General features: G+C 45.9%; 1 protein-coding gene across 2 annotated transcripts in view; it reads right to left on the reverse strand.

Moving 5' to 3' along the window:
- The window catches only part of EFNB2 (ephrin B2), a 55,422-nt gene extending 36,150 nt beyond the window's left edge, over positions 1-19,272 (reverse strand). For both annotated transcript variants that reach the window (XM_085622896.1, XM_085622895.1), the window contains exon 1: positions 18,705-19,272. In XM_085622896.1, the coding sequence (XP_085479022.1) occupies positions 18,705-18,826 (122 nt within the window). In that variant the 5' untranslated portion in view covers positions 18,827-19,272. The remainder of the gene's footprint in view (positions 1-18,704) is intronic.
- Positions 19,273-20,676: the final 1,404 nt, after the last annotated feature.

Genomic DNA, 20,676 nt, shown 5'->3' on the forward strand with positions numbered 1-20,676 from the left:
TTGCAGGCCCATTATTGGCGACATTTTTAAAGGTGAACCACCTAAAATACTCACTTCACTCCCATAATGGTGCAAATTCTGTTTTCTCACGTCAGTTCCATTGGCTGGCCTAAAGTTAGCTAATGAGGGGAGTCTGTAGTCTCACCCCTCCTGGCACCTCCGCGGCTTCTCTCCCCGACAGCTGCAGAAGGTAAATGTTGTTTTATTGACAGTTTGATGTGTGCGTGAATGTATGTGTATTTGTGAGTGAGAGTAGTGAATGAGTGCCTGTGCGCGTGTCTGAATATGAATGCATGGGTGTAAGTGAGTGTGCATGTGTGAGTGTGGCCCCCTCCACTCTCGCCCCCATATAAGTTGTACTTATCGGCTGCCACTGTTTTGAATCAAAGTATTAAGGCCTGTGGTTTGATAATTCTTTTTCTGTGTTCAATCTCCAGAAATCCTCTTACTACTGCCTAGCTCTGTTGGACTATGAATGGCTGTGCATGACTATGCATTGGCCAAATACTTGTCATATGGTTTCACTTCATAAAACACTGCCAACAGTGAGCAAACTCTTGCTTCATTACTTTTCTTTGCCAGCTCATACTCTTGCTGCTAAAGCAGATCTACAAGCACGTTTGAAAAAGACTATCTCGAGTGACTATTCACATTTAGTCCAGTACTATAAATCAGCAAGCACACTCTTGCAGTCACTGTCTCCCAAGAGACATTTTGGCTTAAAACAGTGAGATTCAGCAACAAAAAGAAGGCTTTTTTGTTGACTCAGTGCCAGAATTGAGAGCTTTGGTCTAAAGGAGACAGATGTAATCAAACTATTAGTTTACCCCTTGAGATACTTTTGTTTCTGGGTCTAGGCATTTTTTAGTGATCGTGTCCAAGTAGTATAATTAGTATGGGGAGCATTATAACACTGTGCCTCTACATTCTAACACTTTCTCTCTGCATTCAAACACCATATGTGTGACTTCAACCCCTATACCTCTGCATTCCAACCTCAAGTCTCTGCACTCCAAACCTGTCCCTTTGAACTCATATCAATGCATGCTAATCACTTATCTCTGCATACTAATGCATGCTCAACATAAAAGACTATGCACCTGCATTCTAACCCCTTCCCTCTGCCTTCTAACTCTATGTCTCTGCATTCCAAACTCATGGCTCTGTGTTCCCACCCTGTTCCTCTGCATTTTAATGGTGTGTCTTTGCATTCCTAATCCCTTCCGCTACAGTCCAACCATATCCCTATACACCCTAGCCCTGTCCCTCAGTATTCTAACTCCATGTCTCTGCATTCCAACTGCCTATCTTTGCAATAAAACCTCATGGTTTGATTGCAGTAAAACTGCTGAAAACAGAACCTTTTTAATTCTACTCTCTTGGTGATCAGTAGGTTGCTTCAGCGCAGAGATACCCTGTATGAGGTGATTCAGGCGCTATATAAAAACCATAAATAGATAAATAAATAAATGGTCCTGCATTCCAACCTCTTCTTTGCATTCCAACTTTATGCCTCTGCATTTCAACCCTGTCCCTGTGCATGCTACCCACAAATCTCTGCATACTAACACATGCCTCAACATTCGATAGCTATGCCCCTGCATCCTAAACTCGTCCCTCTGCATTCTAACTCCTTTTCTCTGCATTTCAACTCTCTGTCTCTTCATTCCAAGCTCATGACTTTGCACTCCAACCCGTACCTCTTCATACTAGCCTCATTCCTCTGCATTCTAATTCTGTGTCCCTGCTTTCTAACTCCCTACCCCTGCATTCCAACCTCATGGCTCTGCATTCCAACCCCGTCCCTCTGCATCCTAACCCCATCCTTCTGCATTCTAACTCTGTGTCTCCACATTCCAACCCCCTGCCTATGCATTTCAACCTCATCACTCTGCATTCCAACCCCATCCCTCTACATCCTAACCCCATCGCCCTGCATTTTAACTATGTCTCTGCATTCCAACCTCCTGCCTCAGCCTTCCAACCTCATGACTCTGCATTCCAGCTCCGTCCCTCTATATTCCAGTTCTGTGTCTCTACATTCCAACCCCCCTGGCTCTGCAGTCCAACCTAACACCTGTGCATACCAGCTCCGTGCCAGTAAATTCTAACATTTTATTGATATATTTCTAAAATTGTATCCAACATGACAACTTTACAACAGTGAAGATATTGCTTGAGAAAATTAGATATTTCAAAGAGGCGTTCCTTCATGCCTCTAGCTAAAAGTTGTGTTTAATAAATACAGTCCCAAAAGACGCACCACGCTCGGCCTTTGGGATTCATCAAAGATGCACCTCGATGGATCATCACTGTGAGAAGCAGCAGAGAGAGATTTCTAATGAACATCCTTCGAGGAGCAATAACCTTAAACAACCGACTTACATATCCCAGCTCATTCGTGCGCAGCCAGGCCTACGGGCTCATTAAAATATTAAAGGCCAAGTAGAAATCTCTTGTTCTTTGGCTGAAGGAGGCCACCAGGTACGGATATTAATTGCTAAATCAAATTCCCGTGTTCACGAGAACAGTGTTCAGACAAGGCCTCGCAAAAGAACATCAGAGGATGTTTTTTTAATACGCTGCATGTTAACTAAAATATTTGATCTTTGGAAGGAAGCCTTCTAGTTCATCAATTAATAGACAGTTCAAGAGCTCGCCATCAAAGGACACACTTCATCTCAGGGAAATTCTTCCAAACAAATTATGAAAACATTTGTCCCCGTTGATCTTAAAAATCAAAAAAAAAATCTCTATGCATATTTCCCATTTTTTGTAGCATTCCCAACGGCTAAGATGTTGCAGATCCAGCGACCTCCCGTTTACAACCTTTAGGGAGGACACATACACACACACACACACGTGTCAGTTCAGTAGCTCCTAGGTCCCGCCTTCACTTCCCTTCTCGCGGGCATCCAACATCGCATGCATTCCTGATCAAGTGTGCTTTCAAATAATGAGAGCGGGGTCAGTGCGGAGACTGGCATCCTGTCTACAATGCACAGGCATTTATGGAGGATCTGAATGGGTGGCATTGTGCGCTAGAAGTAGGTGCATTGTAATGAGCTGCTCTCTCGAGTCACCTCTTGATAAATGATGCAGTCTACTGTGGATGAGACTCACATCTTGACCCGTAGCAGTACTCCACACTCCGGTACCCCGAACTAGGCATTCCAAGCCACACAGATGTCTTTCTTCCAAAGCACCGACATAGATGACTGCTAACCCGCATCTTACAAGCTCATAAAGAAGCTACAAAACCTGATTGTGACCCTGTGATCCATCAATGCTTTGGTCTGCACTGGAACAAAAATGACTCCAACAATATTAGCCTGGAACTAACTAGACCGCAGATACTGAAAGGGCATTTTTGACAGGTAGAAGAGGAAATGTAATCAGACTTAAGAATAACAAGTGAAGACTAAGCAATTTAAGAAAAAAACCATTATATACAATCAACAAGTTGACATCGGAAAATAATTTATGAGATTAAGCATCACAGGATCAACATCTATGGAGAATGTAATAAGTGATCACATTATAAAGTACATAAAGGTGAAGACAACTTAAAGATATCCAACCAGAAGGCATAGGAGGCCACAGTATTAAGATCACTGAGCTAACCTCAACATGTGCTTAATCTATTGCACTTCGAGGTGCGCGTCTGACCGACAGAAAGAAAGAAAACTCTATGAAACTCAGTTTAAGGGGTAGGCTGAATCTATTCAGCTATACAACACACGCCATACGAACGTCCAGTCTTAAAAGAAGGTGGTGCATAAAAGCGGAACCAAAGGATTTTTTAAGGTAGGTTTAACCCTCCTCAAGGTCTTAAAAAATATAAAGGCCCAGACAAGTCAGCCAGCCAGAGCGACGCCGGCTAAAAAATAAAGTGGGCGCTTTCTACTGCCTTAAGCTGAACGTGAGACATTTGCATAGTGTCAGACCCTTCTGTTAGTCAGAAAATGGGGTGTTCTCTTTCGGCAAATCCTAAATGGATGCCTTGCAATATGCGGTTGTGAAATGTTGAAAAACAAAGGGGAGGACCTCCTGCCTCTCCTTTCAATGCTCTTTTGTTGGTAAAAGGATAGATAGTTTATCTTTGACGTTGAGCAGGCTTCTTCCTGACTTGTCTAAAGCAAGGATAGCCACAGTTTCTGAACTAAGAAGCTGGAAGAGGGGACTCCGACATGAAGCCACCGAAGTCTTAGTAGACATGCAGCTAGAGTATGTCTTGCTGGCCCACTGTCACACAAAGAAATGCTCAACTACCTGCCTGCTCCAGACTGTCTCTAAGTAATGCCTACTTTAATCAGTTCCCTTCTCTTACTTTGTTGTAGAGCGCTAGCTTCATTCTAGGCTCTTATTAGTCTATCTGCTGTGGACATATACGGAAGGGAACAAAAGAAAACAGTCATGCATACATACTCTCCAGGGTCTGTATGCAAGCTTCATCAGAGCTCTTTGCATCAACACATAGAAACCCTCCACCAAATTCTCTGGGTACTTGCAAAAAAAATGTAATTCAAGACTAGAAAACTACTGGGGGCCCCTTCCTGCCATGAATAATCTCAACATCGACTTGAAAAAGCCCATGTGCTGTTGTGTACACTTGAACTTAATCTTAATCCATTTCCCTCTGTCATGCAACAATTATCATACAAGTCACTACCATATTAAGTTTCACCGCCTACAGCGGTGCTCCACTGAACACATAATGGTAGAAGACTCCCTCTGATAGTAAAGCATTTCATACATTTTCTGGACACAAAATACAGAAAATAATTGGGTTCTACCCACCCAGCCCGTGCCCTCGCCCGCCCAAAAAAAACAAAAAACTTTTATATATGTGTTTACAGAAGGCTGTTGAAAACTCTCAAAGAAGGTTCAGGCCCAGTAGAAAGGAGGGGCTGCTTATTTTCCAGGAATCCGCACCGTGTAACCGAAACCTGTTTCAGCTAGAGTGTGGTCACAGCCAGCAAGAGCTGAAAATGTAAAAGCACAACATTTTCCTGAGGAGACGTCCACCAGTTAATGTCCCGTAAACTAAAGAAAGAACCAGAAAAAAAAATGGGAGTCAACCTTACAGACCACACCCCAGTCTGGGTTAAGCAGGACCAGCTGCTATGTCCTAAATGTACTGGCTGTTGCAGGAGTGTATATATCAAAAAACAATGCTAATGGGCTGATAATGGGAACAGGTTTTTTTCACTTTATGCTTTGTTATGCTGCATCACTTCCTTTCCAACACTCTCCAGTCCGACCAGAGCTCAGGAGTCCCAGCCATACCATATCTACCTTCACTGGGCCCCAGGTACAGAGTGGTTGCGCCTGTACTATCTTGCTGCCAGTAACACCCCCGAGCACTTGTCTGTGAAAGAGGGTGTGGACAGTCTGATTATGCAGAAGTGGCTAGGCGAGGCCTATGTACGAAGCTTGTTGTCTACAAAGAAGCAACACACTTTCAGTCACTTCCTCCAGGGCTTTTGAACCAATCTCAGCAAAAATTGAAGCTTGGTCGAGAAAAATGGCCCGTTTTATAATAGGAGCGACTAACGACCCCTAATATCTGTAACTTATGTCAGGCAGAGGCGCAAAATCCTTCCCAGACCACATTCAGGGTCCATATATTGACAATGGGAAAAATATGTTAATGAACTCGAGCATTCGAACAGCGCAAGCTTAATTAATTATTACTTAGCAAACATACTGCCTACTGTGTTGCAATCCAGCTTTTCATTATTGCAGTGACTCTTTTCAACTTATAGACAATTAACCTTTCTTTTATATTGAGCGATTCTGTGCCCTCAGGGCTTTTTCTATCAAGCTTGCCAGAAATTTAGGAAAAGCTGCAATGCAAGTCAGTTCTGCATAGGTATTGAACAGCCAGGAACTTAGGAATGAGAAAATAGTAATTACAGTGCTCTCTGCCAGGGAGGTGATAAGGGCGTTGTGTCTAGACTTGAGGACACAGGTAGCATAATTGGCAATACAGAGCATATCATTTACAAATATCACCACAAATGCAAGTCGCATGCATGCAGAAAGGATACGAGTGTAACAAATGTGTAACATGCCACATTACATCCAAAATCAGCTTAAAGACCATTGTAATAGATTAAAAAGAGTAGATTAGCCCATCAAAATGTAAGATAATTGAAATAAAAAAACAATTGGTCATTTACTAACTGCATTTAAGTTTTGATTTATGTGGAACGCCTAGATTTATTGTTAACAAAAAGCAATGTGTTCTGTGGTGGAATTGAAGAAAAGAGAAGGTGGGAGAAAAACATAGTGATCATTAAAAAGTGGATATGAATTGGAGGAATACTAAAAATAAAAACCTAATTCCTTTCGAACAAGATTGCATGCATAATATTAAGGTTGAAGTTAGGATATCGAGGTCAGTTACTACAGGGTCTAGGACGCGGAGTAGGCACTATGCAAGCAGGAGCAAAAAGTGAACGCAACAAAAATGATGTACTTAAGCATGTTGAGGTACCAGTGTTGAACCAAAAATAAGTCAACAGCATCTGCTCCATAGATTTCTTGTACAAGCCACTCGAAGCCTGCAGAACATTACAGGCCGGATGGGTTGCACGGATTGGATCCACTGGCCTTCCGCCAGGATTCCATTTGGCTGTAGACACAGGCTTGGCCTCAATTTGAGCTGTCTGGGGTTTGACGAGCTCAAAGCTGGCAGGCCACTGCATGCAAAAAAAACATTTAACTCTGGCCAGACATAGAAAAAGATGTCGCCCCCCTCACTTTGTGCTCCCAGAGACACCTATAAAGATTCAATTGCTTGCCATAGATAGGAAATACAAGACAATACATTTAGAGACAAGTACACAGTACATTTTTATGCTTTTCGTCCATCTTTAGAAAAGCACAACTGTTTACAGAGCTCTTTTACGGGCTCCTGCGATGTCCACTGACAGTTGGTTCTATAATATTTTCAGACTGGATGTACTGATAATATGCTCAGTTACAACAGGCCAACCATAGGGCGTTAATAACAAATGTCGTGGAGCGTTTGGAAGGGGAATGATTGTTTTGAGGAAGTGAAAACTCAAAAAGGGGCTGATCAGACCTCAAGGAACCAATTACAAAGAATTTTATCTTTTGCGTGAAGTACAGATTTTCGCTATCTGTTGCACTGCTGTGCAAACGAGCATGCGCCAATGACTCCTAGAAGTCCACGGCACGTGAGTAGGCAGTACTGCTCCATTTAAACAGCTGAAATGTAGCTACGAGGTGCTGGTATCTGTCTTGTCCAAATACGTTGGCATGCTTAGGAGCGCCAACATTGTGCCACTCAAAGTATGGTGATCTCGGTTATCAATGTAGCTTAAAAATAGCAGCTCGGCAAAAGACCAGCACTGACGCATTAAAAGTTAAGTAAATCCTATTGTGAAGAACCAGGACTGCCTCATTATAATAAAATACGAGTCTTGCAGGGGCTTGTCTAGTTGTTCCCATTCCAAGTAGGCCGCATCTGCTGAAAAGTGCAGGCCCTAGTCATGGGAAAAAAGTCAGGCAGCCCTGCTGAGAAATCCTGGGCCTGTGACTTAAAGGGCACAGATGTCTTACTGAGAAGTGCCAGTGATGCCAGGGTAAAAACATAAGAATGTTCTAAAAACATAGCGTCACTAACAGTAGTGGAGTTCTTCCAAGAGGTGCAGCACCATGGAAGCTGTGCTGGGAAGTGTTCCGCCTGTGTTCAGTAAAACTATCAGTTCTGATTAGAAAGGCTTATCAAAGGGCAGAAAGGTACTGATTACAAGCAGCAGCGTCATACAACTGGAAGAGCTGCTACCCTGCTATGCAAATAGCAGCCTTGAGGAGAGAAAGTTTTACAGAGATATTACAAGTATTGAAGCCCATCTGAGACGAGTCAATGATGCCAAAGACGGAAAGCTAATCCTTCTGAGAATTACCAATTAAACCATAAAAGGTACAGTAGTGTTGACAAAAATCTGTAACGTCCCATTAAATGTACCCTGCACTACTGAATATCGATCCACAGAATATCGAGGTACGAGAATATCGAGGGACAAATGATCGAAAGGTAAGTGCGTATAAGGAAGTATAGATGAATAGGTCTACTATTCCTATATTTATATATCGCCATTGCACATGTACATATACGTGAAGTTAGGTACAGAAATTCTAGACTTCCTTCCCTGTCGATAATTTATTTTTGTTATTTTCCTCGACAGTGTGTCCCGTCATGCACATCGAAATGTGCAGCTTTTCGGTACGACTTGCCGGTACACCCCTTTGGGAAAGGCCCTTGTGTAAACAGCATGTGTTCATTTCAGGCACTCTTCGTAATGCACCACAGACTCATTTTTTGTAACGTTGCACAATATGAGGGAGCAGAATCATTCCCAGCCTATCCTGCCAGCCACTGCGGGACTGACGATCAAATCTACATTATACAAGTTTATGAGCTGGAACCGGAAACTGTGGGCTCCTCCTCAACATGAAAAAAAAGTTATGTTTTACCTTAACATGTACTGACACGAGGCCGCTTTAACATTGCCGAACAGTGTGTTCTTCTTGTGCGAGCTCCACGGTTTTGGCACACAATGAAAACAAAACCCGAAACAAAATAAAGTACTCTTTCATAAAAAAAATAATGATGCATGGAACTATAATCAACACCTCGAAGTATTTCCGCCAGAAACAAGGATATAAAAAAATCAGGTGGGTGGGGCACAGATTTCGCTTTGTTCCTTGCTATATTGTTGGATTAAATGTATGCATTGGGGTGGTGGATGTGTGTGTGTTTCTCTCTCTCTCTCTCCCATGGCAAGAAGTGTTAGCAAGATCTTGTCTTCAACCCCCGCATTTAATCAACCACAACAACTTAATTGGCAAATAGTGATAGAATATCAACGACGTCACTATTAGCCAACTCAAAGCTACTCACAGTATCGACCTTGGAAGGATGAAATACCGTGTCGTGGGAACCCAACTTGTGATCAGATGGTTACATAAGCACTTCTGGGTGCGAATTTGCTAAACTACCTCATGACTGTGTCCACGATGAAATCACCATAATCTCTCCTATTTATCCGTGCTAGTTTTGCATACGCTGTGTGCACTGTGGAGCGCGGGTCTTCACAAATCTAAATGTGGAGGCCCATTTCTTTGGGGGTGGATTCTTCGCCCCCTGTTCCCTCCCCAGGGCAACCTTCTGGGATCTGTAGGCTGGTCACATCCCAGCACCTTGCATTCTGCATGTGACAATGATTGCTAATGGGCTATTCAGCTAAAGTATTTTGCTTGTTAGCAGGGGGAACAGAGCATGGTAAATGGTGGGCAAGCTTGCAGCCTCCTCCAGCTTTTCAAATGCAGGGCTGGTGCATATTTATAGCAGGCCTATGACAAAGGAAGAAAGGCCGGGCGGCCTGGCCTCGAGCTTTCCACATGAAAACCGGGGTTAAAGTAATTAAAGCCATAATGTGCAAGGCAGTTCAACTGGTCACCTATCCTCCAACAAGAGGGCCTGCTGGAGCCCTGTGCTGGGGAACTGGGGGTATTTCCGCAGCTGACACCACCCGAATGACTGCAGCCCTGACAGAGCGCAGGGAACATGTCTGCCTTCACATCTCAGTGGCTGGTGCGTATTAGCGAAGATTATTCATATGTTCCCCACAGAGAGCCTGTTCTTGCTTCTTAGCTATTAACTTGTGATTGAGTGTAATCGAAATTCAGCGTTATGCACGCGCGCCAGAGCATCTGTATTGCTGCTGTGTGACCTGCTAGAATGTGGCCTCGCAGGTTTCATTCAGTTCAGGTGAAGGCGCGGCCTACCGGTAGGCCTCACTGCAAATCTAGCTTCCTACCGACTGGAGTGCAGCACTATAAACAGCAGTGTGGCACGCAGGCCTTGTGTTTTTTTTATATCTCAGAAGGTGTCAATGTGTAGACTGAATCATGTGAGAGGCAGACACAGAAAGGAAGGGGGGGCTGCCACGAATACGTCGATTATTTTCGTGCAAACTACTGTCTTCTACTCTGCTATCCATTCTTCCAATCCGTGAGTGCATTCGGTGCCCTGGCCTGCCCATACACTGGCTTCTGATCTTGGCAACCCTGCCAGTGGCGTATTCGAATCACGTCAAGGATTTCGAGATTTCATACACAGGAAGTACGGACAGGAAGTCGATAGGGCCACGAGTCGGCACTCCATCCCTCAGACTAGTTTTCAAAACGTCAAGCATTTGCAAAACGGGTAGACCGGTAGACAGTTTGCCCGTCGGTCCCTAAGGAAAACTGAAGGCCGATGCCCTCACTCTAGCCCCAGGCGGGCAACGCGACCAATCACACACTGGCACGGTGTTCTTACGATTATCGTGGTATTCGACGTGGTCCCCTATATTGAAGCCAAACCTGGATACTAAGTAAACATTAGGCCCTAGTGTAGTTTTGCTGCAGAAACTGAGAAAGCACTGTGTTGTGTTAGGCCTAGAGGACAACTGGGGTGAAAGTACCACTAGTCGGCTATGACACTAATGGGTGATAAATAATCAAAAAGTATGGCTGAAATAAAAAATCAATAAAAAATCTTTCCTTTTAAGGTCACTCGTGTCCTGCCCATCACTCCTTTTCTCTCCAGGCTCCCCTCCCTTCCCAGTACAGAGAAAATACACTGGATCTGAGGGTAGTTAATCCACAGGGGGCTGTGCTGAAGCCCCAGGGCCAAGAGTTGGAGAGAAAAAAAGGGGGTGGCGAAAGGGCTCTTCTACCCCTACAGGACAACCACCAGCTCAAATATATTAATCAGCCAGAACAGAAAAAGTAGTAATGAAAGCCACCTTGGTCCTGTTATAACAATGCCAGTGAGCAAGGACTGAGCGGCTTTTCTTTGCTGCCTTCCCACAGACAGACCCCTATTCATGTTCTCTAATCCAGCCCCCCAAATTTTGTTTCGTGCTCACATAATTTCCAACAGCCTCAAGCAGGGCCCTTATGGTTGCAACCCCCCGCCCCCACCCCCTTATTCAGAAACTGTCATCTATAACATCAAGCTAATCTATACGTTGCCATGGCATCGTCCCTTTACATCCACTTGCAGAGCAAGGATTTACCACATTATTTTCACGTGAAAGACAGAAAATGGTGTTTTTATTGGCCTACAATCAGATTACCGTTTGCTCGCTCCTCTCACAAGCCTCAATCAAAGGGGATCGCTGTCTTTATGCTCTGGCCTCGATTTACATTACATCTGTAAAGACCGGGCCCGCCTTGTAATCCCCTTATTAACTATGACCGGCCTTCATTTGCCTAAAAATAAAAAGCAAATTGTGTCAGGCCTCCTTTTTTCCCCCTGCTTCACTTTGTTTTTCGATTGGGAGCTACAAAATGGATTACCAAAGACATCTTCGGGGTTCACACGGCTGGCACAGAGCGAGTTCTTTTTTCTTTTAAAAAAAAATGGGAATTAAACAAGTTAAACAGGGCATCGGCGTCAGCGCTTTACATTTCTCATCATGGGAGAAGGGCCGAATTACCCCCGTCTTTGTCCCCTCGGCCTTTCTATGCACAATGAAGCCACAGGAGTTTTTCCAAGCTGTTCTTATACTGTTCCCCCTTTGCCATGAGTCCTCTCTTTTCATACAGCAGTCGAGAGAAAGCAAGAGGGGAAAAAAACACCGCTTTCAATGAAAGAATTAAGTCTTGGCCAGAAGCCTATAGCTCTCTGGTTGCGCATATTTTAATCAAAATATTTTAAACACTTGAACACTTCTATTTAATTCCCCCCACAACGGCGCACAAAGGGTAACCTCATACGCAAAATCTATGTGGAAGTATGATAAATGACATGAAAAACAGGTTCCCTTTCTGTCAGCAGCCAGAGAACAGCTGGGATCAGGCGCACACAAACATTTTAATCACCATTTTTCTCAGACGGTCTCTCTTCTAAATTGCTATAAGCACCTATGAGCTGCGAGGTTGGGTTTAAGGACACAAGAACCTTCCTTCGGGCCTGTAAAGATTCTATTAGTGTCAAGGCACAACCGTAGTAGAAGCCGTGGCATGTTATCTTACTTTTACTCTGTGGAAAGAGTGGCATAGTTCAGGTCCTTCTCGTAATCAAACCAAACACTGCCTTGTTGAAACAAACCTTAATGGAATTATTCAGGTTTTTTAATACATTTCAGGATATAAAAACTGGGATAAACTTAAAAGCATCCCGGCGATAGCCATTTGGCGAACAACTGTTTTAAGTTCCAACAGGGGGGTTCGGTCCATGGTGTGCAGTATTCAAATGGCCTATGTCATTAATAGAGGTATATTGTTGGTAAAATATGGCTGCGTGGTGAGAGGGCCTGAGGGTGATGTGGCAGCTACCAATGAGTGTGAGGGTGACAGACGGTAACATTAAAGAATTGTAATCACCCACTGTACATTAGATGTCGAAGTTAATATGCATACATGGAAGCCCTTCAACATGGAGTCCGCTACACTGTCAGTGCCAACTCTAGCATGAGAGGGCACACAGCAAGCTGGGTTTAACAAGTAGACAGGCCTCGACTAAACTGCTTCAGGCCCAAGGCCTTGAAAAGGCTCATCTAGGCCATTCTACCCCTTGCCCTACGCAGATAATGCCCTCGGTCCTGCTCTCAGCTCTGCAGTTAAATATTGTGTGATGAATTCTCACACAGAGGCAGGGCTCAAGCCCGTTCTCCCCGGGGACCATGTCGAGTGTCTGAAACAATAAAAAGCGAAGCCTGCGACCGCACACCAGGCCCCCTTGAGCCCCTGAAGACGAGGCTTCTGGGGGTCAACGCTGTGCTGCTTGTCAGATCGAAGTGCCTAAGGTCGACAGCCAAATCTACCGCCAGATTTAGGCCCATCACCCCACGCCCCCACCAAGGTGAGAGGGAAGCATAGACACAAGTCATGTATAATATGTTTTCGCCACCATCCAGCTACGCAATGTAGTTTTTGGGACATGTACTTAAGAGCTAGAAAATGGATGACACGCTCGGAAACCAAATTAAAATACCGATGGAAACCTCACCATTAAATTAGGTAACATTACCGCCCGTTATTTATAGCGCTTGAACTTTGGTTTGGGGATTAAAGTGCTATATGAAAAAATACTACTATTATTACATAATCATCATTATCTTCTGACATAAACACGCAAATCGTGACATCAGAAAACAGTTGAAAGACGCAACTACGAGCAAGGAACATTTCCACTAGCATTAGCTCATAAAGTCATTTCATCACTGTCCGCAGCTTTTTTCAGCGCCCCGTGGCTCGGGCTGTCCACAGCCACCGTCCATCATGCTGCCAAAATGGCAGGAATGCGCCTGGTGCGCACTAACACGTCCACCCCTGGCGCGCAGTCCTTCTTCCCCTTCTATACTCAAGCCGACATGATTAACCCAAACGCACACTACAGAGCAGAGTTCAAGGGGCCCTTTCAGCCTGCACTGAATGTGCATTTGTTGATCTCCACAAACGAGCGCCTGGGAGACAATGATGGGGCAGGGGTTGAGTTAGGCCTCTGTGCAGTTTGTTTAAACAGAGCTAGAGACTGGAAGGTTTTTTGAGCATTTTCTGACAAACCACTGGGACACAAAGGCACATTTTCCCTCGACAAATTTGTTTAACATGGTCTAGCCCTGGCACAAATATATCTGCTGGTCATATTTGGCCTTGGGTTAAGTCAAAGAATAATAGGCTTGCTAAAGTCGCAGGTGATCTGCAAACTAATTCAGTTTATGCTAATTTCGACAGACTAAAATAGGGCTAGAAATGGGGAGGCACCCTCCAATCAGAAAAACACAAAACGTCTAAAGCAGATTTTATGGGGGGCGGTGGGGTTTCTGGAGTTTGTACACAAACAGAATGTGAACACATAGTTAGGTCATAGAGAAACAGGACAAGCAAATATTTTCGCCTAGCTTTTGAAGCAGTGAAGCCTCAATAGAGGGAAACGGGGTTATCCGAAAAACAATAATTTCTCAATTACGTATTGTGTTTTAGGGACAAGAGTGTGAAGGAAAATGTGTTTATGTTTAGTTATAGGTCCAACATCGTTTTTTCAATTAGAAAAATGCTCGGCTCTGGGTTAATGATCCGACGGTCCACTGGGGACATATGGCCAGAATTAAGGACTGGTTATGGTAGAAGAATGGAGAGTCAAGAGTTGTATATTGGAGTGGTGCTGATTTGTCCCACCACAACATAAATCAAATGCTACCTTAGAGAAAGCTGCTACTTACAGCATATCATATGCATTTTTAAAAAAAACTATTCGACATCTTTGGTGTGGCAGTACAAAGATGTGAACAAAGTTTCAAAATGGCAGCCATTTTCACTCGTCAATGTTGGAACGTGGCTTAGGCATTTGTTCACATAAATGGAAGATGTGAATGGAGAAGTCCTGGAGAGCCTTAATTTAACTGAGCCTAGGAATTGTCATGAAACTTCTCACCATGACTGGTGAACCTTTACAGGGGCAGTTCCGGTACCCCCCAGTGCTGCCGCCCGTCTTTTACTTTCAATGGGACAATGTCTATAGTACTAAAATGTAGGGGCTTCTGTGCCCTTACTGGGAGTGTCTGTACTTCTCAACAGAGCGGCCTTACTTTTAACGTGAATTTAACTGCAGTGGCCATCGGGGCTCCTGTAAGTTTGAAGGGCCAGTACCTCTACTTCTCAATTGTGTTGCTGTACCTTTAAAGGGTCATTGGCTGGGCCTGACATCTGGTCTGATGCGCCTTTAATGGGACAATACCAGTATTTCTTAACAAGGCTGATGTCCTTTTAAATGAACATTAATGCTTCAATGGGACTGTTGCAGCACTTCCCAACAAGGCTGCTGGTTTGCGTACAAGGGGGCAGTACTATAACTTATCAGGGGGGTTGCACATTACATACCAGATAAGACATTTTTCTGCAAGACTTTCATACTCTAATTCGGAAACGACCTTAATTTCTCAGCATTGCTGATGTACATTTTAAAATAGCTACCGCTTGCAAGCCAGTGCTTTGAATAGGGCCACACTTGCACCTCTCAGTAGGAAGCAGGCCTGGTACATAGTGTGCCTGCTTAGAAGCGCTATCTGATTCAAGCAATTCTTAAAACAGGAAGCGAGAGCACGAAGCTCAAACCACTGTGAGCTGGTGAGTCAAGGTTCACCCAGTCCTTGCAAGAGTGCACCTCCTACCAAACCCAACCCATGATGATGAATCGCCAGTCCCACCGCATAGAAACTCATTCATCACCGGAACCAGCAACATTGATTTACTTTAAGGGTGTGCTGTCCACAGCACAGAGTACGTTTCAATTAATCAGAGAAAAACAACATCCCTGACTGGCTAAATCCCAATATTGAATTTGGAAAAAAGACTATTAGATAAAAACGTCTTTGTAACTTGTGGTAGCACTTCAACCAATGACTGAGACGTACATGAAAGTCCAAAGAGCGACTTGGGTAGTATTGGCCTGTGATGTCGATATAAATGGACGTACTGTTTACTGGGGGTGTCCACTTCAGCTGGGAAGCTTTCAGTTGGTTAAGGAGGCTGAAATGTCTTTGTGTATTCGAATAGCGACCCCTACCGGACAAAAAAGCCAGATGCGAATATCCAGGCTTCTTCAGATCTCATGTCATCAGTGCATGTTCATGACGCATCTCGAATGTACCTCTCGTTTAACCCGGGCAGGAAGTATCCAATTTGTGAGCATTTAATCGCAGGTCGAAACAAACTGCAAACCTCTGTCCCTTTGAGGTAAAATACGGAGAGGGAAAGAGAAACCCCCAATAAGGCACTTCATTCCTTCCAGAGCCACCATACTGCACAAGCAGACACATACCTGGCAATGAGAGTAGAAGGGCTAACATGTATGCACACCAACCCTATTTAGAAAGGAGAGTCCTTCTTGTTTTAGAAAAATGTGGTGCTATGTATGAGCTTTTCCAATCTCTGTCCCCTGTATTAGTCATCATAAACGGTAATATGACAGATAGAGTTCATCTCCTTCGAATTCCGAAAGCACCTTCCCGGGTGTTCCGAGATGCTGGGCTGTGTTATAATGCAAGGATTCACTTGTCTGAAAGTGAGATGCTGTAACAATTGGATCTCCTGTGCGCTCTCGGTGTGCGGTAGCCGGCAGCGATGCCTCCACGGGCTGCGGGTGTGTGCGGGGTGGGGGTTGTGTTCCAGCCTGCCATCCACACTCCCAGAGGCAGGCCAAACCTGTCTGGTTTCCCGACCCACCCGCTTTCTTATGATCTGCCTTTCACCGAATCACAGAAGCGCGCACCTCCCTGACTCAAGAAGCGGGCTCACCCACCGCCTGCAGCCAACGTGTCGTCCTTAAGGAGGAACCCACCGGTGGGCGAAGACACCAGAAGCCCACTTGTCCGGCCTGCAAGTAATGTATGCCCGCCGACTGGTATCCACCACAAACAAGATAGTTCTGTGGGTCAATGCCCTGGCTGCAGAGAACTGTGTGCATGTTGCAAGACACGCAATCCGGCCCCAGACAAACTCTCAAGATTCCCAGGTCTAAAAAATGACTATGTCCGTGGGGTGACGTCACATTTACTGAATCAGTGGGTTCGTGGTTATGTTAGGTATTCACAGCTACCGATATAGCTAGAGAAACAGTCAGATACACAGGCGGCGCACCACTGCACAGACTAACCAAGGATTCACTGCAATTTAACAATCTGTTTGGATTATGTAGTCGGGAGGATTCTAAACGGAGAACAATAATTAGATTTTGTTTTCATCGAGTAATAATTAGATGTTTTCATTCGTCATATTTACGATCCAAAGTGATTTCTTTAAGTCGTTTATAAGGCAGAGGGTGTTTTGGGAGTGATAAAAACGAGGGTGGGCACGGGAGTAACGCAAGTCCTTGCGGCGCTGCCGGTAGGGCAACCATTCGCGGCCTTCAAACCTTTAGGGGAAGTGGGAGAAGGTGGGGGGGGGGGGGTAGATTTTAGCCCAAAGTCAATGAAAGTCTATGAGAAACGGAAGACTAAGGGGGTCTCTTCATATTTACCGGGGGGGGGGGGGGGCACCACTGAATGCGGGAGGTATCGGTGGCTTATAAATGCCACTGCTCCGAGGCCCTGAGGCGTTGTAAATTAACGCCTGCGAGGGAGACAACGTTGGCGTGCATTATACCCTCTAGTAGAAAGTATTAAGCCGCATCTTAGGCCACAGAGCCGTATGTAGCCCGGAAACTGTGATCTATGGTTTTATGCAGTAGCAGGCCCAAGGAGCTAGGAGATGAGCCGCCCATTAGTGCCCGTTGGCACGCCCGCTCACGGCCCTCGTGGTGTAACTCACCCTCAACCTGAGCTCGCAGTGTGACTCCCGGCAGACCCTTTCGCCGAGCTCACTGAACTCCCCTCTTTCCCTAAATCCCGCCTCATTTTGGCTTCCTGTAGGCAACCTCACTGAACTCACCAGAGTAGTTTCGCAGTGTGGATCTAAGAATACCTTCTCTCACCCCTGACCAGTCACCCTCTCAAGAGAAGCTGGCAGGAGACCCTCCCTCGGGGCCGACTACATACCAAGCAGGGCTCTCCGCAGACTTAATGAAATACACAGTGCAGACCCTCCCTCGAGGCTGACTATATAACATAACAGGGCTTGCCGCAGACCCTTTCTGAGGTACTCACCACAGACCCTCTCTCAGGGCTCTCCACGGACCCCCGTCAGCTACTCACTGCAGACCCTTTATCGGGTCTCGCTACGGACACTTTTACATGCCCGCCTCCCAACACACGCATAATTCCACTTGAGCATGGCACACTATGGGGGTCCAGGACACATGAAACAGATCAAGGGGATGAGGTGCTGAACTTGAGCCACTGAAAATATCTTATTGACAGACCAGAAACCAAAATTCTCCGTGATTCTGGTAATTAAAAAAATGCAAAGGTTACGATTTGCCTGACGCAGGGGCTGTTGTTTGGTTGCGCCATTCTCCGGGGGTGGGTGGAGGTGGTCATGCAAAGCCTAGGGCCGAGAGCTCACATATGAGGACACCCTGTCAACAAACACCCGAAGCATTAGCCCTGCCTCGGTCTTCCCCTACCATCTTTCTTCCCTGCGGCCCAGAGCCATCTTACATTACAGCCACATAACAGCGATGTCTACGCACCGCCTCCCAGAGTGTGAAACTATCCACCTGCTCGAACTGCCAAACGAGAGGACCTGGAGTCGGGTCATTCTGAAAGAGCACGCAGCGCGCAACCGGGCCCTTGATACCGGGATACACTCCCACACACCGGCAAAGAAAGCAACTGGAACCTCGGAGCAGACGGGAAGCCTGGAGCCCCTAAAACAGACACCATCATACCAGAGACACTCACTCATAATAAGGAAAGTGACAACTAGCTCCGAAACCAGACCAGGTCTTCAAATGACTCCAAGACAGAGGGCAGAAGCCACTCTCAGAGAACAGCAAGCACATCAACGGGTGGGGGGGGGGGGGTGGGGAGGGGGTTTAGAGTGAAGGGGTCAAGCATGCGACCTAATGAGAGGCGCAGAAGGCCCACAGGCGAGGTGGTCTTGAACAGCGTGCACCAGCAGTGAACACAGTATGCAACTCGCTGCACGCAGACACGCACCGGGCGGAGGCGCACGGAGCTCGGGGGTCTACCCGAGCGCAGACCCCACCTGCGCCAGAGGGCGGCGGCACTTACTTGGGGTTGGACGAGTTCCAGTAGATGGGATCCAAGACAATTGAAGTGGAGAGCGCAGTCCGACACAAAACCATGAAAAGTGCCCCGCAGCCTCTCCAGAATAACTCCTTGCGCGCAGCCATGGGCGCGGCGGCTCCTGCCGGGTCCGGGACGGTCCTCTCCCGCGGACTCCGCTGGGGATCCTGCTGCCCCCGAGGGGATCCTCTGATGTCCCTGTGGACTCGGAGAATATCCTCTGCCCCGGAGGGGGTCCTAGCGATCCTGTGCTGCTGCTGCCAGTGATCCTCCCAGGCTCTCGACGCTCTTAATCCCAGAGGGAGGGAGGTTTAGCCGAGGTCCCCCAAACTCCTCGGGGTTCAGTCCTGACAGACGGAGATTCCAGGAAAAAGCAAGCGTCGGACCCGCGGAGAGCACTGGGTTGGTCAGATCCAGTGGACTAGGGCACGGTGCGGCTGGCCGGTGCTAAGAGTACACAGCGCCGCCTGTGCTCAGTGCCGCGTCCCTGCTCTCTCTGCCCCGCTCCCGCTCGCGCTCCTCTCGCCTTCACCAGATCCCAAAACACCGCCCCGCTCGCTCAGTCACCAGGCATATAAACTCAGCCCCCCCGCCGCCCTCCGCTGGCCTCTCATTGGCTGCTGTAGACGGCACGCATTGTCATTGGACAATACGACTGCCAGTCAACGTCGAAGCGTCGGCGAAGGCAGGTAACGACACAAGCTGGCTCAGTCTGGCTTCTGAGGTGGCAATAGCTGGGAGCGGGGAGACGGGTCCGGGGTCCGTAAACCAATGGACGCCCCGGAGCTCACCGCCTCCATGCCTGTTTGCTGCACTCTGTCTGTCTACTTTGGGGACAGTGGTAACCTTGCACTTTACCGATCCAGTGGAAGAACAGGCAGTCAGGCACCAACATCACAGTTCACCCAAGGCGGACAGTCGGCGTGCACCCGGCCGGGCGGCGACAGCATTCCAACTCTAGGCCGAGGCTAAGTGGGCCGAGTATGCGCACAATTGCACCTTTAGTAAGAGGTCGCTGTTCCTCTAGTGCTGTTCTTACATAGTCTTAGGAGTTATATCATTTTTATATAGTGCCTAGCTGTTTCGTGCTATTCAAATAAATAATGAGCTAACGTAACTTTCCATAGCATAGCTAACACCCATGTAACGACTGTGGTGAGAAAACTACTTGGATTAAAAAACAGAAGCGAAGACTATGAAAGCAGTTCAAATCAGACTCTCGGAAGTGTTTTTGTCACCACGCATATTGCTTGTCATTTCTGTATTTTGGTAGCAGTTGTCTTGACAATGTGTTTTGGCTATCGTCAAATGCGGACGTTTTAACATACAACCATTGGATAAATAAAACATTTATAATACTGGGAAACGCAATACTTAATTCTTAGTGTAAAAATGTTCAAAGTTCGAGCGTTTTATCCCACGTAAATAAGACATACTCATGACGTGTTTTATAACATCCACTTACACCTTGTAAAAGCCTGCTTGCATTAGCTAATAAAAGTTGTAACCAGGGGACTTGGCAAGTACATTTTTTTATTGCAATCAATTATTCAGTTTACATGAACTGTGCACCAGCCTGCCACAATCGTAACTTTTTTAGTGCTGTCGTGTGTTTTACCAGTGTATGTAGCTGTCAGCTGAACTTAACTATTTGCGGTGGAAATTGTGCTCTCCTTGGTACAATTTCTCTTTTCACACGCCTATACATACAGTTATAGGTATACATCCACACACATAAAACGAAGCGAACACATAATAACTACTTTTTCCTGGTTAAGAGCACAAACGTTTGGAACATATACGAGAAAGCAACAAGATAAATACTCCTTGAACATGGTGAGTGGTGTTCCAGTATTGTGTAGGTAGAAGTTGCCATCTGAACTGTACATCGGATTCCAACCTGTCATATTTCCTGGTATAGTAATGGTAGTGCATACTTTTTGGAAATATTTTTTTT

Source organism: Triturus cristatus, chromosome 8 (genome assembly GCF_964204655.1).
Source record: "Triturus cristatus chromosome 8, aTriCri1.1, whole genome shotgun sequence".
NCBI classification, from domain to species: domain Eukaryota; kingdom Metazoa; phylum Chordata; class Amphibia; order Caudata; family Salamandridae; genus Triturus; species Triturus cristatus.